The following is a 21,500-nucleotide window of genomic DNA, read 5'->3' as shown; positions in this document are numbered from 1 at the left end:
GAAAATCCACCAAGGTGATATATTGATGTGTCATAAAATAAAGGATTGTGCAGTCATTGAATTTTTATGGTAATTGTTAACGCATACTTGGAAAGCACAGAACAGTGCAGCATCTGACTCTGAGATAAGATATATTATGGTCCAATTTCTGTTTCCAAAATAAAGTCCAAATAAACCATCCTACCTAAGAGATCTGCATGAATTTAGAGAGAGGGAACAATCTTCTCCCTCAGGACAGCTACACAAATGCACATCACTCATGCCATCTTTGGCTCTTACCTGCTGCGGCTGAGTCACCTCGCCACACTACGGGATTTGGTCTGTGCTGTCCTTAACCTCTACCTGTGACTCAGCCCGTTACTTCCCTCTCCTCACAGCATGACCCTCTGCTGCAGCCCGTTCCTCCAGGGCACACAAGGGGCACGAGCCACCTGTGGCATCTCCCCCTCCTCCTCTTTCCTTCAACTGCAGCAGAACCAGCGTGGTCCAACTGGTTCTGGTCACTGTGCAGCCATGTAAGAAAGTGGAGGTTTCGAGGCTGAGCATACGCAGGGATGCAAACTAGCAAAAACCATGCAACAGGCAGGCATCTGTTTTCAATTAGCTGAACGAGCTAATCAAAAATTGATTTACCTGAAGCTGTTTTCCTGAGCATCCAGAAATCAATACCTTGGCAGAGATATACTCAAAATCATAGTGCACGGTTATCTAAGAGCTCTGCATAACTTGTACAGCGTACGAGCTACAGGTATAAGAATAGCGTTAATGCTGTATGTGCAGAAAGGGAAGGACAGACAGAAACACTGTCCCTCCATAAGAAATCAGATTAGTGTATATATTTCCTAACAATTAAGGAGACAAGCCCTGAAAGACAGGGCTACTATTTATATAACAATGCTTTCCATGTTCTGGCTCAGCTTCTTTTTCTTTTCTGGAGACCGTTTATCTTAGCGTACTCATGACTAGTGAAAATAAGTTATTTATATACAATTCTAGGAAGAGGAAGGATGATTTAGAAATATGTCAAACTGATGGTAGGTGTTGTATTGGAATGCATCTCACCCTGAATTTGTCAAATAACTCCTACCTAAATTAAATTTAAATGAAGACGATTAACTTCCAGTAGGTATTTACATAGGGCATTTAACAGAGTTAAATAGTGTGGTTAATTGTTCCTCAATTAGATTTCCGACAAAGCACTTCAGCAACCTTCATCTCTCTAGCATTCCCCAAACCACAGCTCGTCCCACTTATACATTTTAGATCAAGATGACTGCTTCTTCATACGTTGTGTAGGGATGAGAAAGAGTGCTTTTAAAGGTGTGAGGATTTCAGACACTGCTACTTTGAAACATGAAGGACACTGTAAAGACAGTGTTAGCCAAGTGAAAGCTATGAACTTTGCCTTTGTATTCTTAATTTAATATATCATTTCCCATGGAAATTAAAATCAACAGAGAATAATTAAAGTTAGGCACAACTCCAGAGGCAACCCCCCGCCATGTTCTCATTTATTGTGTGTCAAAAGCCTAGATAACAAAAGACATCTGCAGGGAGAGAGCCATGGTCCAAGAGATGGGGCACGCTTGTCACATGCAAGAGGCCATCATGCTGATGGTCTTCAGTTACTGGTACAGTTGGACTGGAAAGCAGGACAGCCACGCCACAGTGGCCCTGCACCAGCGTAAACAGACCCCGGGATTTATTGACGCTAACACAGCTATGATGCTTTCAGCAGTTAAAGTGTTTATCTCTGATACCAGTCAATCAAAGAGCGCAAACCTCAGCACTCACCAACTGGACGCCTTCAGCGAGAAAACAACGCGTTACCAAATCGTGCCTTGATATTTGATGCAATCTATTGTGTTCAGTGAGGGTGTGGTTGGCATCGCGTTCTACATATCGCAGCCAAACTCACTGCCGCCATAAACACTGCCCTGCAGAGATGTAATAGCCGAGGGCCTGCCCTGCTCTAACGTGAGTGTGGCACTGCTTATGTGTGCATCACAAATCTCTACGTAGCCATGAGATACAGACTTGTTCCTGAGGCAGAACCCACTCATTATCAAACTATCTTTCAGCACACAACTGGATTTGCATGCACGCCAGCCCAGCAGGCTCATTACCTGAGTTACAGGATTCTTCTTCTTTTGGGTACATTTTGCTTCATACTCAGGCCTCAGCTGGAGTTGTTGCTGTTCCTCTTCAAAATCAACCAAATCCCACTCGTATTTCAGTCTAGCTTGCCGTCTCTTCCAAAACTCCAAGAAAAGCGTAACTGCAATTTGGAAATGTTAAAATACAGTTAAGGGAGAAGTGAACAAGTTGAACAAAGTTAAACTTGTTTCTGTGCTGGCTCCTATTTTGCGGTTTATTATTTACCCTCACAATGTGACCCATCTGTTTTTATCGACTACCTATTAAAGTTCACAGCTAAGACCATAATATGGATGAAGTAATTTATTAGCTAATTGAATTCCAGAAGTGGATGACAAGGAAGATGCCAGGACAGGATACGGGTATTTCCATGGTTATGGCAACCACGGTCAATTACGCTTTAACTACCTTTCATACACCAACAGCAATACAGAATTAAAAAAGAAATGTGATAATGCAATGAATTGCTTGTGTATAAACCTGCAACATAGGAAGAACTACTACAAATAAGCAGAACTGTTTTCATGTAGTATGTTCAAAGATTTCTGGTGCTTTTTGATGATTATTTAATATCGTGGTCATTTTAAAGACAGCGAATGTCTGATGCTTTTCATATGATCAAGAGTGAGTCTGGCTTAAGAAATTTTTGAGAGACTAGAGGGAACAGATTTCATATATAAAATATACAACTATAAAATTTGTAATTCTATATAACAATTACAAAAACCCTCTATAAACTACTTCAAAATGTAAACCTTTAGTAATCTGATTGTTCTTATTTGAACTGGAGAGGCTTTATAGTTTACACAAACACAGGAAAGCTTATCTTCTGCAGCTCTAAAATCTTTTGCTGCTACTTCCTGAATGACTAATCCACGTCACTCAAATGCTAGTGCTTAAAACTAAGAAAAGTTTAGGGAAACAGCCATACAACATCATCTTATTAATTTTTTTTTTCTTCCGAGAATTCTCTATGAAAAAGTTAGTGGCTAGATCCTTCGATAACAAATACACAAACAGGTTTTCTATTAGCACACAGAGATCTTGGTCTGTTAATGAAATGCCTATATTCAAATTGAAGATTTAATAATGATATTTCATACAAACAGTATAAAACAGGAGACAAGATATTTAAGGAAATGAGAAACAATAACTACGCTATCCTGAATCTATAAACCCTCACAATGTTGAAGAAAAGAACATGTATTCAAGACAACACGATCTTAAAGTCTGAACAAGTATCACTTGGTGGGAAAGCATGCTTACAGACAGAGCGAGGAAATCCACCTATTTCTGCATCATCAAAACATACTATAATGTATGAACTTCACTGGAGTAGCAGCCCACTAATTCTCATCCTAAAACTGCTGCTAACAAGGCGGTAGTGCTGAACCACCATCCAGCGAAAGGACACAAAAGCTCTTTACTCTCACGGGGACACTGATAATTTGCAGCACTCAGTAGAGAGAGGACTCTCCCAAAGACTGCATAAGGTTGGACCACTCTGTCTGAGGTTACTAAGGAAAGAAACAGACGGGAGCAGACAGAGCGTGCAATGCTTATGATATGCTAGATACCTGCTGGGTTTTGCTTGGTTTTGGTTAAAGTCCAATCTCTCTCTAGCTTTAAATTATTTTTATTCTTTCATCACTTTTGCATCTAAGGCAGGACAGTAAAGCAAAGCCATTACTCTCCTTCTTCCCACCTCCCGTGTCCCTCAGCAGTTTGGCCAAGGCCTCCTTATTGCTTGACATAAAACTCATCAAATGTACTCACCCCATATGCCCATGAAAATGGCAAAAAAGAGAGTTGCCACGTTGTCAAACAAATGGGAATACTGCAACAGAACGGAGAGGAACAGGTCAGTACCAAAACCGCTTTCAGCCTGAACAAAAATGACAAGTGGCTGGAGAAGCAGATACAGACCTCCGAGGACACGCAGGTGGTGTTTAGTCTCCAGTACTCACACTCTCGGTCACAAAGAGGGCACATGATGATCTCTCCTCCAATTGCAGGGTCACAGATTTCTTTGCTGAGAAGAAAATATTGTACAGTATCTGTTTTCATAGCATCTTAAGAGCTGCTCAACATCTGCAGCTTCACAGAGAAGATGCCAAGTCTTGTCACATTCACTGATGTTAACCTGTAGCTGGTCAGGTCAAGCCAAGAAATGTAGCAGCTGCTACAAGGAGGAGAACCAGGAATTTACTTGGTATGGGCGTTCTGATTCTACCAGTAATGAATCAGAAGCGTGTAAGGACTGCGCTGTACTGCACATGCACTGCTTTGAGGTGAGATATAAACCCTCTTATTTCTCATCAGGTTAGTAGTGCGTTCAAAACACCTTTTCTGAAAGCAGAGGTATTAATTCAGCTTTGCTATCTACAGTAAAATTTGCTACTTCAATTAACTACTACCATGGGCGAAGTTTACAATCCTATGATAGTCCTTCAGTATCCAGAGAAATCTAAACATGTATAGCAGTATTCCCAGGTAAATTCTGAACCTAGCTAAAATGTAAGTCTCAAAATGACATAATTCAATCGAATGGATGAGAATTTTAACCTCTTATTCATCTTTTACAGTTAAAGCTCAAAATTTTCTGGCAGCTTGCTTATAAAAAACTGTAAGCAATGAAATGTCAACCCTCTTTTTCCTCTCCCCACCCCAAAAATCCCCAAATACAATAAATCTTGGGATCCTTCATGAAACTAATATAATGCTTATTTAAAAAGAAGCAAACTCTGCCTTCCAAGATATTGGATTCCTCTCTGATGGGAGAACACTGCTGATCTGTCCCGTGCTCGTGCTTTTGGTAGTTAGTACAAAGGATGACCTACACGGAAAGGTCAACGGACTACTCTGCAAGATAGATTAAAATAGAAAAGCTTAAGGCAACAATAAACACTTGAAGCAAACAATTTTGAGAGATGTCAGTGGTACTCTTAGGACTTTACGTATTGCAGGTATGCCAATAGAAAAAGCTATTGCCAAACGGCAACAAAATATTGCTCTTCACCTCCAAATTGAGTCTTACTAATTAATAGCCCCAAGTTCTGCATTAGCTGTCCACCACCATTTCTGTCAATAAAGACAGCCAAAGAACTAATTTGTCTGCTCTGACAAGCTTTAAAAGATTGTTACCTGTTGGGGTTTTTTTTTTTTGCAAGAACATTTTCACATTGCTTCGCTTTTCCCATTATAAGCCCAGGAGATTTTCAACATCTCACTCACCTGCTCATATTTTCATCCATTGTAAACAATCCATAAAGAAAACAGATTAAGCCAACAACTGCTGCAAGGAATAACATCTCAGTGTAAAATCCTAGCCAGGCAAAATAGATTCCAATCTTCTCACCATAGTACTTCCTGAATACAGAAAAAAAATGCAATTAATAGAAATATAATGCAAAGTTTAAAACTGCAATAGAGAAAACTGGCCAGAGTCAAAATGAAACACCTGGCAAAACTCACATTTAACAGAGGAGTAGATGCATTGATACACACTGGAAAACCGAGATTTGAAGCTAGCTGTGAGAAGTCATGCAAGCTGAATGAGCAAAACATATGGCCTCTTTTGACCCTTTTTTTCCTCCTAGCAGAAGCTCCAGCTTTAAAAATCGCTCTTTCCCCTTTCCCACAGGATAATGTAAATAGAGGTTTACTTTTTTGATTTTCCAAGGAGTTATATAAATGAAACCGGGCACAACAACTCTGATCATATGTTTAGAACAAATGGGTATTTCACAGAAATACAACTGGTTGTGTTCTGAACAGGACAACTGTAACCTGTGAATAAAGTAACTTCTTTGTTATATCATATGAGCTGAATCAAAGAGACCTTGCGTAAGGTTAGTTTAAATTTAGGTTTAGTACCGAATCAAGAGTCAAGCTTCAAAACTGATTCTATCAGTGTTTTTTCAAGTCTGTGTTGAAATTCCAAAATTTCAAATCAATCTTTAAAAATTGTGGCAGATCTTGATTATAAAATGCAAGCTATGCCTCGTATGTGTTCCTCTACAGCTGAATTATCTGTAGTACACCCGATCCCGGGAGCACTGGCTAGGCTGAGAGAGGCTTGCTTTGACATAAAGCATTTGTCTGGTTGCTAGTAAAAATTTATGTCGTGTCCTCCAAGGACCTACTGCTCAATTAAGTATCCAATTCTCACTGGCTCTTAAAAGTAGCAAAACTTTCCCAGCAGGATCAAGCTACATTGTAACACGCTTGTATTACAGTGAAAACCAGTAAATGGAATAAAACAGTCAGTCTTCTTACCTGATGAGGTCCAAAGGCTGTTCTTTGTAGAACCGTAAGAAACGGGCCCACTCCATGTACAGCGTGTATCTCTCATTGTCACAGTTTGGGTCATTTGCCTTTTTCCAGTATTGGCACTGTGAGAAAATCAGAGTAAAGGCAAAACACCTCATCGACAGATTCAAAGACTACAGTGAAAGAAACAGACATTAATGATGATGCATCCCTCTTAAGATTATGCCAATCAAACTAATTTGAAATTCAAACTTAGCACTCTACTTCACCACTTTATTTAAGTAGAACCCTTTTTATGTATGTTTTAAGATCATACATGTTTTCAAAAAACATTTATCAATCTTAGACATTAAGTCAACCTGTACTGTAACCACCTCATGCAGTGTTACACCAGTTTTGTGCTGGTCGAGCACATTCATTTCCACGGGTAGATTACCGCAGTGAATGGTTTGTTCCTTTACACTGGTGTAACATACACCACTGCAGAAATTCAAGCTTCCCTAAAGTAGAAAACCACCATTTTATACTCTCTTCATTAAAAATATTGCAAATGTAAACCCTGTTCTGTGTACTTCTGAATCGGGCTCTAATTGAAAATTGCACAGCTAAAAGCATTTCACTGCGAGATGTAAATTAGGGCATGTAAATGAAAAGTTGTTTCCCGCCTCCAGCCATAGCACTATAACGTACCGTGCGCTGGGGTTTCTCAAGCTGTAATGCAAGGACATACAAAATGGAACTCTGACACTAGTTAACCTCAGTGGTGTTCATCACCATCATGTATCTACCTGTCAAATACTACAAAAATTTTGGAAATTCACCAGTTTGCTAGAAATTAAACAACACAAAATAACCGCAGTTTCTGACAGCTCTTGTGATTTTATTTTGCGTTGTAGAACTTTGCTTTTCGCAATATTTGGTTGTGTGGAATATTCAGTTTGTGATCTTGGTTTTCCTTTTTTCGCCGAATGCCTCGCAATCTCAAAGGAAAGCATGACAATTGGTTTCTATTTAGAAACCAAGAATTTTAAACAATTGAAAGTTTGAATTCTTAAAGTGTTTGAAAAGGTGAAATAGTTATTTTTTAGACAATGATTTGTGAGTCTGTCTCCTGCTTTTAGAATTTTTTCATGTGATTTCTTAGCATTTAAGGTCTGTTGTATTTGTATAGAAGAGATTCTTGTACAACTGCTTTTTATCACCTGTGGTTTTGGTAGTCCCAACAATACAGAGTGCTTCCCAGCCTAGACTAGTCCTCTACAGCCTAGACTCTGGTCAGCTAAACTTTCCCCCTGGAAACCTAAAGAATGTCCCTTCATCCATATATTTTCATTTTCTAAGGGAGAAAATAATACTTAAAAAAATAATTAAAATATAAATATATATATAACGTATTTAGAAATATCTCGTGGTAGAATTCACAGATATAAATAAGCACTTTACATTCACTAAATCATTGTGGCAAATCTTAAATAACTATTAAAAACAAGGACAGCATTTAAGATTCAAGCAACAAATTACATACAACATTTAGAACAAAAAAAAAGAAATTAAAAAAAATAAATCCATAAAATGCTGTAACCCAGCTCTCTCATTTTCTCCAAGGGATTTCAGGACTAAATCCATATATGTTGTATTAAAAATTGATCCTACAGCAAAACTAAACACCGGTATTTACCATCCTGAGCATATTCCCAGTACTTGCAGTTGCTCACCAAAGTTCACTGGGAGCTGGGCAAGTGACCCCCCCCGCACTGAACTGTAGGGCTCACCCAACTCATCTGACTTCAGTCCCAGCATGGTATGAGCCCAACAGTATTTATAGAACTACAGTACATGATGTACACACCCTATACACATACACACTGCTTGAATGTATGCACCCACAGTAGGTATTCATTCCTTGTTATCATCTTTCTAATATACTACCGCATAATCTGTATCATAAACATTATAGGAACGTACTATAGAATAAGTCTCTGCATTATGTGACTGACACATATCCTAGAAATTCAGCTCCTGTATGCATCCGTGGGAAGAAACATTTCGGCACATAAAAGCCAAGTAGTAGGGCTAGCAGATATGTCTTGTGTACTATAAACCAGAATCAATTACTGGGACAAATGGAAGGGTTTGAGCACGTTTTCATTTCTGCTGAGAACAGCAATGTCACAGTAGGTAAAAGAGTAAAAACACTGGGAAATGTTCAAGGGAACAGAAAGCGGCAATACTTACATCATGAAGAGGATATGCAGCTGAATAGGTGCCATTATTAAGCAGTCTCTTAATCCCAAATTTTTTCTTCCCTTCTTCTGTTCCATATGGGCAACGTGTAAGGATGTAATTAACCTGAGATTCAAACACAAAGATTTCAGACCTTTCCTGCTTTAAGACCGTTTAACAGAAACCTTTAACGGTTGTGCACTGTGCATAATCTGTGGGAATAATACACAAAAAGCAAAAAGTGTTTCTTCAGAAGGCTCTACCCTGTATGAGTGCTGAGGGCACCCTTGCCTTGTAGACATCTAAATGATCCATTCCAACAAATGGTATTCCAGATTTGTAAGAAAGATGCATCAGCATCTACGTTTGCTCATATTTACCCACAGGTATTGCAGTTTATATACTCCCTCCTTGTGTGAATATTCCTACGGGACTGTGTAGATCTACAGGTAAATAAAAGCAAACAAATTCTCATACGTACTATTCTGTTTCTCATGGATGGTGAGAAGAAAGTGCTCTCGTCATTAATGAGGTACAGCTCCTGCTTCTCCTTGCTGAATGGGGCCGTGAAATAATCCGGTTCAGGGTGCATCACCTTCTCGGGAAGCCTGAGCGGTGCAAGCATACAGTCCAGGGGGTTCTCCACTGTTGAGGGAATGTCATTTTCCTTGATGGGAACCTTAATGTTCAGCACTTCTGCATACGTAATCAGAACCTCCCAGGGGGCATGGATCTTCACAAAATAAATCTTGCCGTCTTCAGATTCCTGCCCCAGGACAGTTAAATCGGACATCAGACTAAACTGTGCTTTATTGCAAGATTAACGAGAATAGTTGTTATACAAAATTTATTGCTTTTTTACATATTTTTGAAAGCTTAAAAAAACCCCAACAAACCAATGGAGGGGGGAATAGCGGGATTGCTTATTTATTTATATATTTATTACCTGAAAGGCTTATCCAAGTGGTTGATTGTTCATACAGATAATCTTTGCGCTACTAAAAGCTCACAAAGGCTTTTCAGAGTACATTAAGCTTGTACACTGATGCCTGAAAACCCTCATTACACTCTGAGTACGCTGGAAACCCAAGGGCTTGCCGTGCCGGGCTGACCACTTGGCAGCCCCCGCGTCCTGCAGGCCACCGCGCCGGGCTGTAAAGCTGTTCTCTTTCATACAGCGGAGCAGAGCATCCAAGAGTCCTTCCCAAAAGGAGTTACCAACCAGAGCTAAGACCTGTTACAGCCTCGCAGCTGTGATAAGGGCTAATCTTATCACAGGCCTCACCCCATAGTATGTGTTCTTCTAGCGTTCCTCTGCATACACTGGAGAAAACAGCAACCAGAAAGTATTTTTAACATGTTGCCCAGTGAATCCCCATCTATGGGTGTTACAGAGTCTAAACTTCATGAGGAGTTATTTTGCCCGGCTCAATCTCTGGCAGAAAAAAAAAAAAAGAGAGCGTGCTGACTGAAGAAGTCAGCATCCCGTGTTCTCCAGTTATTAAACAAAACATTAACGCTAATCAAACATCCTCAAGTCGGTACACCAGAGTCCTCCCTCACTCTAATACGCTGATCCATTCACTGACTTCCAAACGTGTTACTATTTGTTCGGTGGGATTAAGTCTAGCTGTGAGCACACTTCTCATCTACATCGGTTTAAATGAAGTCACAGCTATTTTGGAACTGCTTTCTTTTAGTTATGAAATCAAAAGCCATCACTTCCTCCCAAATCAAAATTACTTTGCTTTCACAATTCTTATGAATGTCTCTGGAAAAACAACTCAAATAAACACAATAAGCTTGTTTCACCTGAATTAGTTACAATCCACTGAAATCTGCTAAAATAATATATAATTATGCTCAAAGAAACAAAGTGGTATACACTATTAATAATTTTCAGGTCTGTTTCTTTGGTCCTATTTTTTCTCTCTCTCTCTTTGTTTTTTTTACCTTCTTATCTTCCGTTTCTAGTTCCAAACCAGCCTTCTGCAGATTGCTCTCAAATTCTTTTCTTCTTTCCTGAAGAGAAATAAACACACTGTATTAACTGATGAATTTAGCAACTAACTGATCCCTCGCTGATGACTTCATCGAGTTTCACTCCTCCCAACCGCCCTGATGACAACCCCTTCGTGCTATGTGACCTTTGTAAAAGAAAGCAGACCGGCAGACAAAAACCAGCTGATGCATACCAGGCGTCTTCGGAGCAACGGCCAGCCGAGCCGCGGCAACGCATCGGGAATCCCACAGACTAGCGACAGGAAACCTATTAACCTATTTGTTAGTTAGGAACAGGCTCATAAACTGTCCAATCTTGTTAACCGGAGAAGTAAATGGAGCCAAGCGCCTTGAGCATTTCTGACTCTTTGGGAGGGTGATGTGTGTGGCATGTTAGCATTCAAGTTTAGCTAAATTTGTAAGAGAATGTTAAAACCAGATGAAAAGAAAAATTCTGGAAGCATCTGGAAGACTGATCACTTATAGCAACATCTATTAACCAGTTTAACAATTGTGCCCGATACAGATGTTCAAGTACTGATTACAGACAATTCAAACAGTATGCTTCACAAACAACGTAACTGTAAAACGAGACAAGCTGACACGTGATGATTTGTTAGTCTCACGTACGCTTAGCTTGCATACAGCCAGCGTGGACTTCGTGCACAGATAACCAGAACTTCCTGTGGCACTGCACGATGGCTGCATGACCTCTCTGAATCTGTGACCCTTTTTGAACTCCGTATTTCACCAGTTAATTCGTTAAGTGGTGCCTTAAGGCAAGAACATTTTCTTCCCCGCCTTCTCTGTAGAATTTTTGCTCCGATGGGAGCTCTACTGGAAGGTGTCCCTGCCCATGGCAGGGGGGGTTGGAACTTGATGATCTTCAAGGTCCTTTCCAACCTAAACCATTCTATGATTGGGAGACTGAATAAATTTCCTTTCAATTATATAAAATTTGCTGAAGAACTGCCAGAATAACCACAAGCGAAGCTAAATATTGAGCCCTAGCCTCTTTAGAAAGCACTAGCTGGACCACCAATTTTTTTCTAGCTAAAAACTTCAATGCTGTGTGAAGCATTCTCTACTGAAAGGTCTTAAATGATACTTTTCAAGCACACTTAAAAAAACCCAAACCACCATAGTTTTCAGCCAATTTCCTTTTCCTGTGTGCCTGTGAGAAACAGGCTGCCCTATTTGCATTTCAGTTTGCATAAACTACTCGGATAAATAAATACAGACCGAAGAATAGCTTTAACAACCCTCAAATCTAGGTTAAAATGTGTTGATATATTCTCCTGAATTAGCGGCCTTGCAGTCTTACCTCTCACATCTCATTTTGCCAAATATTATTAGATAGTAATTTAGACACTGGCCTAGGTAAACTTACAAATCTGGTAATTCCGGAGTTGTGGCACATGCTGGGGGCAAATGCAATTCCATGCACTATTTTTAAATTCATCTATCCCTCAAACCTGCTTACGTGCACCTGTACAAACACACCTGAAAACTCTTGTTTGCTGACCTGCTGATCTAATAGAGAACAATACAACTGAAAGGTGATTTACGATTCCGTTCGAAAGTGGCATATAAAAGCTGACATTCAGGCCTGGCATCCAAAGCTACGTGCTATTCTGGATTTCATTTTCTCCAATGAAAGCAGGCTGGCGTGCGTTCTTTCGCCAGCAAACACTGGAGGAGAGCCAAGCGAGTCAGCTCAGAGGGTTCTCTGCCACCAGAGACACCAGCCAGCTTCTCCTCCAGCTGTGCAGCTTAATGCCAGACAGAGCCCGGGGGTCTGGCCCCGTCTCACTGATCTTTCCTTACTATACGCTTAAGTGTGATGAATTGCAGTGCTCTAATAGAAATTCAGCTTTTTTACCACCTTGCTCTCTTCCCATAAGACACCTTCTCTGAAACCCATGCGAATGTACTGTACTTTCCAGTCACTTGGAACAACCATCTTTAAAGGGCGATCAATCTGCTGCAAAAAAAACAACATTCCCCCTTTTCTTGCCAAATACTGGATTTCTTCATGTCACCGTCAAAGGCTTAAAATGGACAAAATGTACCCTTGGACCAGTGCTGTTTTGTTTTAATATGTACTTGTAAGAATTTTATGCTTACTGTACCAAAGCTAAAAAGCTAGACCTGGGGCACGTACTTGTGACTCTGCCATAGGTGCCACTCTGCAGCCACAGAGGGAAGAGGGAAGCAGCAGAAGTAATCACATTGGCAAAGACCAGTAGTAGTGGGCTAATGCCTTTCCTCACATTGTGTTTAAGTACATTTCTTAAGCCTCTCCAAAGCATCTGTAAGAGACTGAAGCCACATTTTGAGGTCACTGTGGCCTACACAGGAGGGAGGCCAGGAGAGCATTCACCTCTCCGAACACCGCTGTGGGTATCTCACATACTTGTACACAGTAACTTTCCCATCTAACATACGCTTGGCTGTAATGAGCCAACCCGGTAAGATTAACAAAGCAGTTGCCCAGAGAAGTTTCTGAGGCCCCATCCCTGGAGGTGTTCAAGGCCAGACTGGACGTGGCCTTGGGCAACCTGGTCTCGTGGGAGGGGTCCCTATCTATGGCAGGGAGGGGTGGAACTCTATGATCTTCAAGGTCCTTTCCAACCTAAACCATTCTATGATTCTGTGATCCAAAATCCAGCGGTACTGATGCGTCCAAAGCAGATGCAACACTGCATGATTAGAATCATAGAATCGTTATAGCTGGAAAAGACTTTTAAGATCATCAAGTCCAACTGTTATCTAACTCTAAGGGGCCCACTTCTAAACCGCATCCCTGAGCACTACATCTAGACGGCTTTTAAATACATCCAAGGATGGCCATTCAACCAGTTCCCTGGGCAGCCTGTTCCAGTCTTTGATAACCCTTTCAGTGCAGAAGTTTTTCCTAAACCTCACCTGGCACAACTTGACACCATTTCCTTTTGTCCTGTCGCTTGTTCCTTGGGAGAAGAGACCGACCCCCACCTTGCTACACCCTCCTTTCAGGGAGCTGTAGAGAGCGAGAAGGTCTCCCTTCAGCCTCCTTTTCTCCAGGCTGAACAACCCCAGTTCCCTCAGCCACTCCTCATAAGACCTGTGCTCTGGAGTTTTTTTGTGAAGAGATACACTCATGGACAATAAAGATCACGTCCTGGTCATACCTGAATAATTTTTTAGATACTTTTGAAAATGGTATTTATTTTTCCATGTTCACATGCATTTCATATAGGAGTAAAATAATTCCACTTATCTGCTAGAGGCTTTGAGGAAAAATATAAAGCATTGTCTCACAAAAACTTAATCCTAATTTTTGTTTACACTTTGTGGTTAGGATTTATTCATGTATCTTATAGAAGGCAAGTTCAAAACAGAGTTTTAGCTGGAAAGTTTCTGGGGAACATCAAAGAAGTTAATGTATTTATTCGGCATGAAGCTAAGGGAGAAGAGGAACAGACCGCCTCTTACATCTGTATCAGGGCTATGTTGAAACACACAAAGAAGTTACTCATCCCTTTCTTATAAATGCAGAATAAAGCTGTTTCCTCAAGACAAGGAAACAAAACCCTTTGTCACAACTGTTACTCTCTTCCCATGAACATTTCTATTCTTAGCTGTTCCATTTTGCTGTCTCATTGTGCTACAGTAAAAGAAATTCACATTTCTTTCCTGCGACAACTGTACAATACCAAGTACAGTATGTCAGACGGATTCCAAAGGCTGCAGTGCATCACTATTTAAATCTCCTTCCCACTAAGACAACAGCACAATACTTCCATGCTAAGAAGTCTGCATTGATTGACAGGTATATTCACTGTATAAAGGTCTGCGCTGGACATAAATACAGGGAAATTTTAATTTTCTTAGCAGGAACTGTGTGAAAACTGATGCACCATAACATCAATATCTTTATGCCTGTCCATCCTGCGACCACAGAGCTACACTATAGGGCCACAGACCAAACACTCTTCCGTGGGGCTGTAAACTCTATTGTGAGTAACAGACACATACAGAATTAAATCTCACCAAACCTGATGCAGATGTTCTACTCTTTTGCAACAGAGAGATGTTTCCTCGTAACTAAGTGCATCTTTACCGCAAAGAGGAACTACAATATTAGCTAGCGGCTCTTGGGTGTTTCCTCACGTGAATCCTTCGGTCAGTGATGACACCCGTGTACACGGCCTCTGGTCTGGCGAACGTTCCTGCTACCCCCTGATGACCCAGAAAGCAATGAGAAGTAAACTGCTGCACACAACACGAATTAGTGACTAGACTGAGCATCTGGCTCATTTTCCTTCCCACTTGAAACATTACCTAAATAGTCTCCATTTCTTCCCTCATGTTATTTGAGTATGACTAATGGAAAAGTTTATTTTAAGAGCTGCTTTCACATATTTTGCATGGCTATCTTTTTCTTCTCTCCACACCGATTGGTCTCCTCTTCCTTCTTTTTTTTTTTTTTTTTTTTAAACGCATTTTGCTTTATGGCAGAAGGAGAAACCTAGTTCGGGTTACAGCCTGACACAGAATCAGTGTGGGTTTCAAAAAGTATGCCTTTATATGACCCTATGGACCCATAGCTATAACGTAACCCTGGTCTCCCAGGCAAACCTCCTGAACGTGGCTGGCCCAGGAAAGCACACTGCGAGATGCTTAAGCTGGGAAAAGCATCAGAGATGATGACATGGACTCTTGCGCCTTTTTTAAAGTAACAAAAGAGCACGATGCAGGGGCTGTGTTCTACACTGCATGATATTTGCATGTAGCCAACATAAGCCTTAATGAAAACAGGATTTCCTTCATAAAGGAGCGTAAGCAGTAAGCAATTTACTGAACAGGCTACTCTTTCAGGTTTTGTCCAAAGGAAATTATCATTTTTAATTAAGAAACACTTTAATAAGACAAGATAGAGATGAGAAATGTTCTTTACTTCACAGACATTTAGTTTTGATCATGATTTTGTCATAAGCGTCTGTATAATTAGTTTTCTTCAGAAAGACTTATTTTTCAAAATAATGTCATTGCACGAAAAAAAAGTCTTTTGGTGTCTTTTTTTTTTATTCTTAAGAACAAACTGTGAAGATATATATTGGAGAGACTAGTTTGTAAACGTTACCTCTGCTGGCTCAGAAAGAAGGGAGCAAATAATGAGAAAACAAAATAATTAATATCCCTGCAATTTATTTTTTTTTATATATTCTGCTTTATAGAAAAAGTTTATTGTTCATCTTGACTGCATCTTGTAATACAGGACTTTTTAAATAGCTTGAATTTACACATTTGTCAAGTTACTTCAAGTGTCAGCATGACCAAGGCCCAAATACATGTCATTTACTGATTCTGTCTGACCTACTGGTATCATTTAAGCAACTGGGTCTTGCTGGAAAGTTCAGGGATGATCACTGGTCAGCATTTTAGAGAAAGCCTGTACTTTGTGCTTGTTACACAGGAGGTCTCTAATCAAAGTCACTTTAAATATTCTTCTAGAAGAATGAATACACATGTGCAGAGAGCAAGTCAAGGGCAGAGAAAAGCTCAGAGGAGATGCTGTTTGTTTTACTCAGACTATCAAAAAAAGAGGTCTTAAAAGTCTTAAAAGGAAAATTGCATGGATTCTTGGACCTAAAAATCTAATTCTGCTCTAAGTGAAGTCAAATGATGGGGCGGGGGGGCAAGGGGGGAAGTTATTGTTATAACTCATTTGGATAATGCTTTGCTTACTTAGAAGAAACCACCTTCATTTAACAGCATTTGCAGACATCACTTCACCAAAGCCACAGCTAACTATAAGACTGTTAAATGAAGAAAGCAAAATAATTTGGATTACTTTGCAGTGACTGTATAATATATTAACCAGCCTAAGTGAAGGACAGTGACCAATTCAGTAAATTAAGCCCCAAAAATATAAAAAAATTGGGTTCTAACACACAACAGTAATTTACACAGAAATTTCAGTACACGTGATGGCATTTTACAAAGCTATAAAAGTTTTAGCTAAGTCTTATTTCAGCTGAGTGCAGTGATTTCAAAGGCTTAGTAATTGATATTCAGGTTATGATAGATAAGAATTCAGAGGACCTCAAAAATACAAACTTACCAACTTTTTTTCCCATTCCTTATTAAGGTCATCCACATAGGAGAGAACAAAATCAATTCTCCTGACACCATCCCTGAAGAAAATAGAATCTTTGCTTTGATGTCTTTTATCAATCTGTGGAAGATATAGATGTATAATTAGAAAAAAAAAAAAAAAGTATTGCTGTTGCGACAAAGCAGTTCCCCAAATTGCCTTCAATTTCTTCATAGCTGAAGATACACTTGTGCAAGTTTTAATAAGGGCTATATCCAGTTAAAATAATTTCCAAATTAACTGCTTATACCCATAAACGCAACATGTAAATAACTGGTATATGAAGAATAAATATATGTTAGTGTAGCGATACCTGTGAACAATGCTACCATTTATTCATTCACAGTGTGTCATGAACAATCAAGAGAAGCGTTATTTGACAGCATGATTTTTTTTCCTGCAGTTAGTCAGAACGCCATTCTTCTCAAAAGCCGGCTAGGGCACAGTTCACCAACTTGAAGCAGGTAGCAAAAAGTAAATTCCATGCATTATCTTCTATGTAACACGATTCACTAAATCAACCACCACAGAGAAATACGTCCCAGCAATGATGACATATGAAAATGCACACAAATGATACAGGGGTTACATTTCAAAATTAAATATTTACTTTCGGGGGGGTTGGGGAGGAGGGATCTAATAAAACATATCAATACAACAGGGTAATTAATATTTTAATTGATCTATGAAATGTCATATTTTCATTTATCAGCATGCCAGAATGTCGTAATAAAAACATTCATCTTTTTCACTGATGAGGCTACAGCAATAATGTTATGCAAATAAAGACTCTTACTTCAGTCTCCTAGAGAAGTTAACATAATATTAGGTAACATTATTTATTATCGTATCAATATTTAGCTCTACCAAATTGTTTACAAGACTAAAGTTTCATGCAGCAAAGTGCTCTCTGTAGAAGCCAATACTCTGGTCTAAATGTAACTCCACGCTAAGGTCGGTGGTGGTTTTTTTAACCACACCCATCAGTAAAATTGTATTTATACAGGACTGAATTGGGCTTTCATTTTATTAGAGTAGGAACAAAAAAGAATAATTCAGAGGGATACGTCTCTGTCTTCTCCCTCTCAAGCCATGCAAGGATGCACGTGAAAAATATTCTGCGCTTTCTCAAAGAACTTTGTAACTGTGAACCTTGCTCCCAGTTAACAACAGGCACCACACAGTGAAGCATGTTATTACTGCAGCCATCCAAGCCACTTGCAATATCATTCCTCACTGTTTTACCCTGAGACGTCGCTTCAGGAACAGATTATATCTCCTTCCACTCTGCCGGAATAACCAAAAAGTAGTTAGCAAGCCCACTGTTCCTCTCCAAGACCCAAACCAACTGCTTCAAGCACATACCCCTGCAACTAGAGGTAGTGAGAAATCTGTGTCCTTAAGAAAAGCAGGAAAAGCCTCCAACTATTAGGAAAATACAAGTGCTTACAAACATTATGACTATAATGACTTTTTTTATTAAAGGCAAAGCTGTGCTGGCATCCATTCTGATAATAAACTCAGGTATTTTAAAATAATGACTCCCAAGTTGCTGATTGCCATCATTTGGATACTTAAGCAGGTTTTTAAGAAGAACAAGAAAGTTTCTTTGAATGTAATGCCAAGGTAAAAAAAAACAAGCACTGCCTAATGAATAGAGCACACAGTTCTGTTACGTTCATGTTCGGTTGGACCCATTGGGACATTAAAAAGAAACGGAAACCATGTAATTCCAGAGCTGACAAAATTAAAAGCAATAATATCCACCTACTCCAAGACATATTTATCTTCAAATAAGCTCAAATTTAATTATATATATATATATATTTTAAATCCCTGTTTTTCATAGTGTTGCACAACTTTATGCATATTCACTAGACACACTGGTACTGCCGAAACCAGAGAGTAGCCTACTTGCACCATCCATGCATTATGGAGAATTCCTGTATTTCTGAAGCCACCCGAGCCTTTGGGGAGCTACAAAACACTGTGTTGCAAACCAAAGTAACACAAAAAAGCTAAGAGATATCACTTCCTGAAAATGCTGCAATCCTCTCTTTGCCTTCCCTGTTTGGCAATTCTGTTGGGTTTTGTGTTTTTCTTCTTGAGAAATATTTACAGCAGATCAATTCAAGTAGACTACATTGCAAGGACTGAAATCAGGACAGCTATGTCAGAAAATGTTTTTGCTTCCAAATGCACTACATAATCATGCAAGACTAAGAGGTTCACAAAAATCATGGAATCAGCATTTTCCTATTCTATTTTGTGCTTACAGGTTGGGGTTCTTTTTTCGCAAATATAATTGTGACAAGCAAATTGCAACTGTTTAGATGTTCATTTGGTTAGTGCATGGAACCACACCAACAACTACATAGCATCAATAATACTGTAATTATTCAGCATTACAGTAAGTGAACCCCAAAGTGCATTCTAAAAACTTACAATGTTGGGAATTGGCCTAAAAACAGACCACCTCAACCACCAATTCAAAAAGATAGAGATTGTTTGAGCACCGACATTGCCCTAGTGAATGAAGAAAATCCATATACACAAATAATAACTAAAAAAAAAAAAATAATCAGTAGATAATATTTACTTAAAAAAAAAACCCCACAGAACCTCCTGCCAAAGGAGTGTCCCAAATTCTTTGGGTAACACAGTTATAATTAGATTATTACATACAATTGAAGTAATACTTTATCTTTAGTGCCATCAAAGTTTTCTAAGATGTATCAGAATCCTGCTCAGTCATTAAAGGTCTGACTATCAATTTAAGAAGATGCAGTAGTCATCGTTGGATCTGCTTTCAGAAGGGGAACACTCATCACTTCTCTCTCCTTCTTATATAGGATTATTCATCATGGGTAGTGACAGGCTTACTTATTAAACCCATAAATTATTCCCTTCCATTTTGCTGCATTTGGATTTCACAAGAAGAACGAGATCAGTCTTGCATATTCATGCAATTCTGTGCAGAAACGTGTGCTTACAGGTTTAAAATATATAAAACGATACTAATTTGTATTGGTTGCAACAGTGAATCATAAAATATTACAGATTAGTACCTCTTGTTTCTTAACAGCTCTTTCCAGAACTGTATTCAAATTAATTGATCTTAGACAACCTGCAGTTATTAAATGAAGTAACACCTCATCAGAGCAGATATTCTGTGACGTGTACCTTCTGGAATACAAGTAAGCAAATTAAAACTTCCCAACGCAGCACAGATAGCAAGCAGAAGCTTTTGAATAATTGAATAATACCCAATGAGGAATTGCAGAAGAGATGGAGCCCTGAGGCATATGGTGAAAACTCAAGAGACAACAGTCACAAGTTGCAACAAGGGAAATTCCTACTGGATGTGAAGGTGTGGTTGAGCAGGAACAGGTACAACAGGTTGCCCAGAGAGACTGCATAATCTCCATCCTCAGAGATCACACAGTTTGACCCAGCAAGGTCCTGACTGAGGAACCTGATCCAAGTTTGAAGTTGGCCTTGCCTTGAATAGGAGGTTGGCCAAGGAGACCTCCAGAAGTCCCTTCCAATTCAAGTCACCATCTGATTCCATGAAATGGTGTTACTGCAAGTGTTTAGCATTTACCAGTGCTTCCAAAAGTTGGATAAATCCAGCAACTACAAAGTAAGTTTACAAAAAAACCTACTTGTTCAAAAACAAACACTACCTTCCTATTTTCCTGTAGTAACTTTCCAGTTTCAGTAGTCTAATTATCTCTGTAAGATCTAAGTGACTCCACAGCCTACAGACAGATCTGCTAACCGAACGCTGTAATAGCTACCTAAGTGCAAACTTAGATCATTCATAAAGAATTACAGTAATATTCCTAGTTATCCCGTAATTACTACCCTCTGTCTAGACACCCAGCAGAGGTCAGGGTATTGGACTGTATTCAACCAAACAACCCTCCAAGTACCTGGACTTGGAATCCTCACGTTAGACGTGAGCTAAAGCCCTGCAGTAGGAATCCTGACTCAAACAGGAGAGGTTACGGGAAAGACCAAGACGTCAGCACGGAAATAAAGCACAGCTCAAGACAAAGAAAGGCTAAAGTGTGCTAATGCTGGCTGGTGGTCGCATGCTACATCCAAACCCGTCAAAACTCTCCCACACCACTAAATACTTGATGAGCCTGCCTTGGCCACCTCGCTCCCACAGGTGGCTCAGAGAGGCTTCTCCAGGGCCAAAGCAAATAAGCCAGCCACCGCGAACAGGAGAGGGGAAAGCGAGCTGCTGGATGTGGTGCCAACTGCTAAAAACTATCAGAAAGTGCTTCAGAGAAACGACTGGATTGAAGCTGAAGAGACTGTAGAGCACATTTCGGCAGCCCTGCTCACCCACCGAGGCACCCAGAGAGCTACCTCCGGCAGGACAATCATCTAGCCCTCGGTGGTCTAACGATACCGCAGTACTGAAAAGCAAATATATTTTGCAGATTATACCCGAATGATTCAATCCTGTATATTTTCACAGGACTCAGAGGGATTTCTACTTCTGGTTGTCCACCTAACAGGAAATTTATTTCCTTACAGGCCGCTTACCGCCACTCTCGCCTTGTAGGCAAGAGAGCTTCCTCCAAATACACCTTGCTACTACATAGCCTAGTCCTCTCCACGTCCGCACTTCAAAGAGAGGGGAACTTGGCTTAGAGCAATACTTTTCAGATTAATATTCAGTCAGAAAACA

The 21,500-nt window shown here is 39.7% G+C and overlaps 1 protein-coding gene across 1 annotated transcript in view; it reads right to left on the bottom strand.

The window, feature by feature from the left end:
• ANO5 (anoctamin 5) overlaps positions 1-21,500 on the bottom strand; it is a 45,081-nt gene that overhangs the window by 12,907 nt on the left and 10,674 nt on the right. Inside the window, exons 3-12 of the mRNA XM_009886305.1 lie at positions 18,041-18,082; positions 16,763-16,876; positions 10,606-10,674; positions 9,134-9,418; positions 8,665-8,778; positions 6,436-6,551; positions 5,392-5,526; positions 4,084-4,189; positions 3,934-3,994; positions 2,127-2,278 (exon numbers count right to left, since the gene is read on the bottom strand). Coding sequence (XP_009884607.1) covers positions 2,127-2,278; positions 3,934-3,994; positions 4,084-4,189; positions 5,392-5,526; positions 6,436-6,551; positions 8,665-8,778; positions 9,134-9,418; positions 10,606-10,674; positions 16,763-16,876; positions 18,041-18,082 — 1,194 coding nt within the window. The remainder of the gene's footprint in view (positions 1-2,126; positions 2,279-3,933; positions 3,995-4,083; positions 4,190-5,391; positions 5,527-6,435; positions 6,552-8,664; positions 8,779-9,133; positions 9,419-10,605; positions 10,675-16,762; positions 16,877-18,040; positions 18,083-21,500) is intronic.

Source organism: Charadrius vociferus, unplaced genomic scaffold (assembly GCF_000708025.1).
Source record: "Charadrius vociferus isolate BGI_N301 unplaced genomic scaffold, ASM70802v2 scaffold115, whole genome shotgun sequence".
Lineage (NCBI taxonomy): Eukaryota > Metazoa > Chordata > Aves > Charadriiformes > Charadriidae > Charadrius > Charadrius vociferus.
This window is presented reverse-complemented; position numbering and strand designations above follow the sequence as displayed.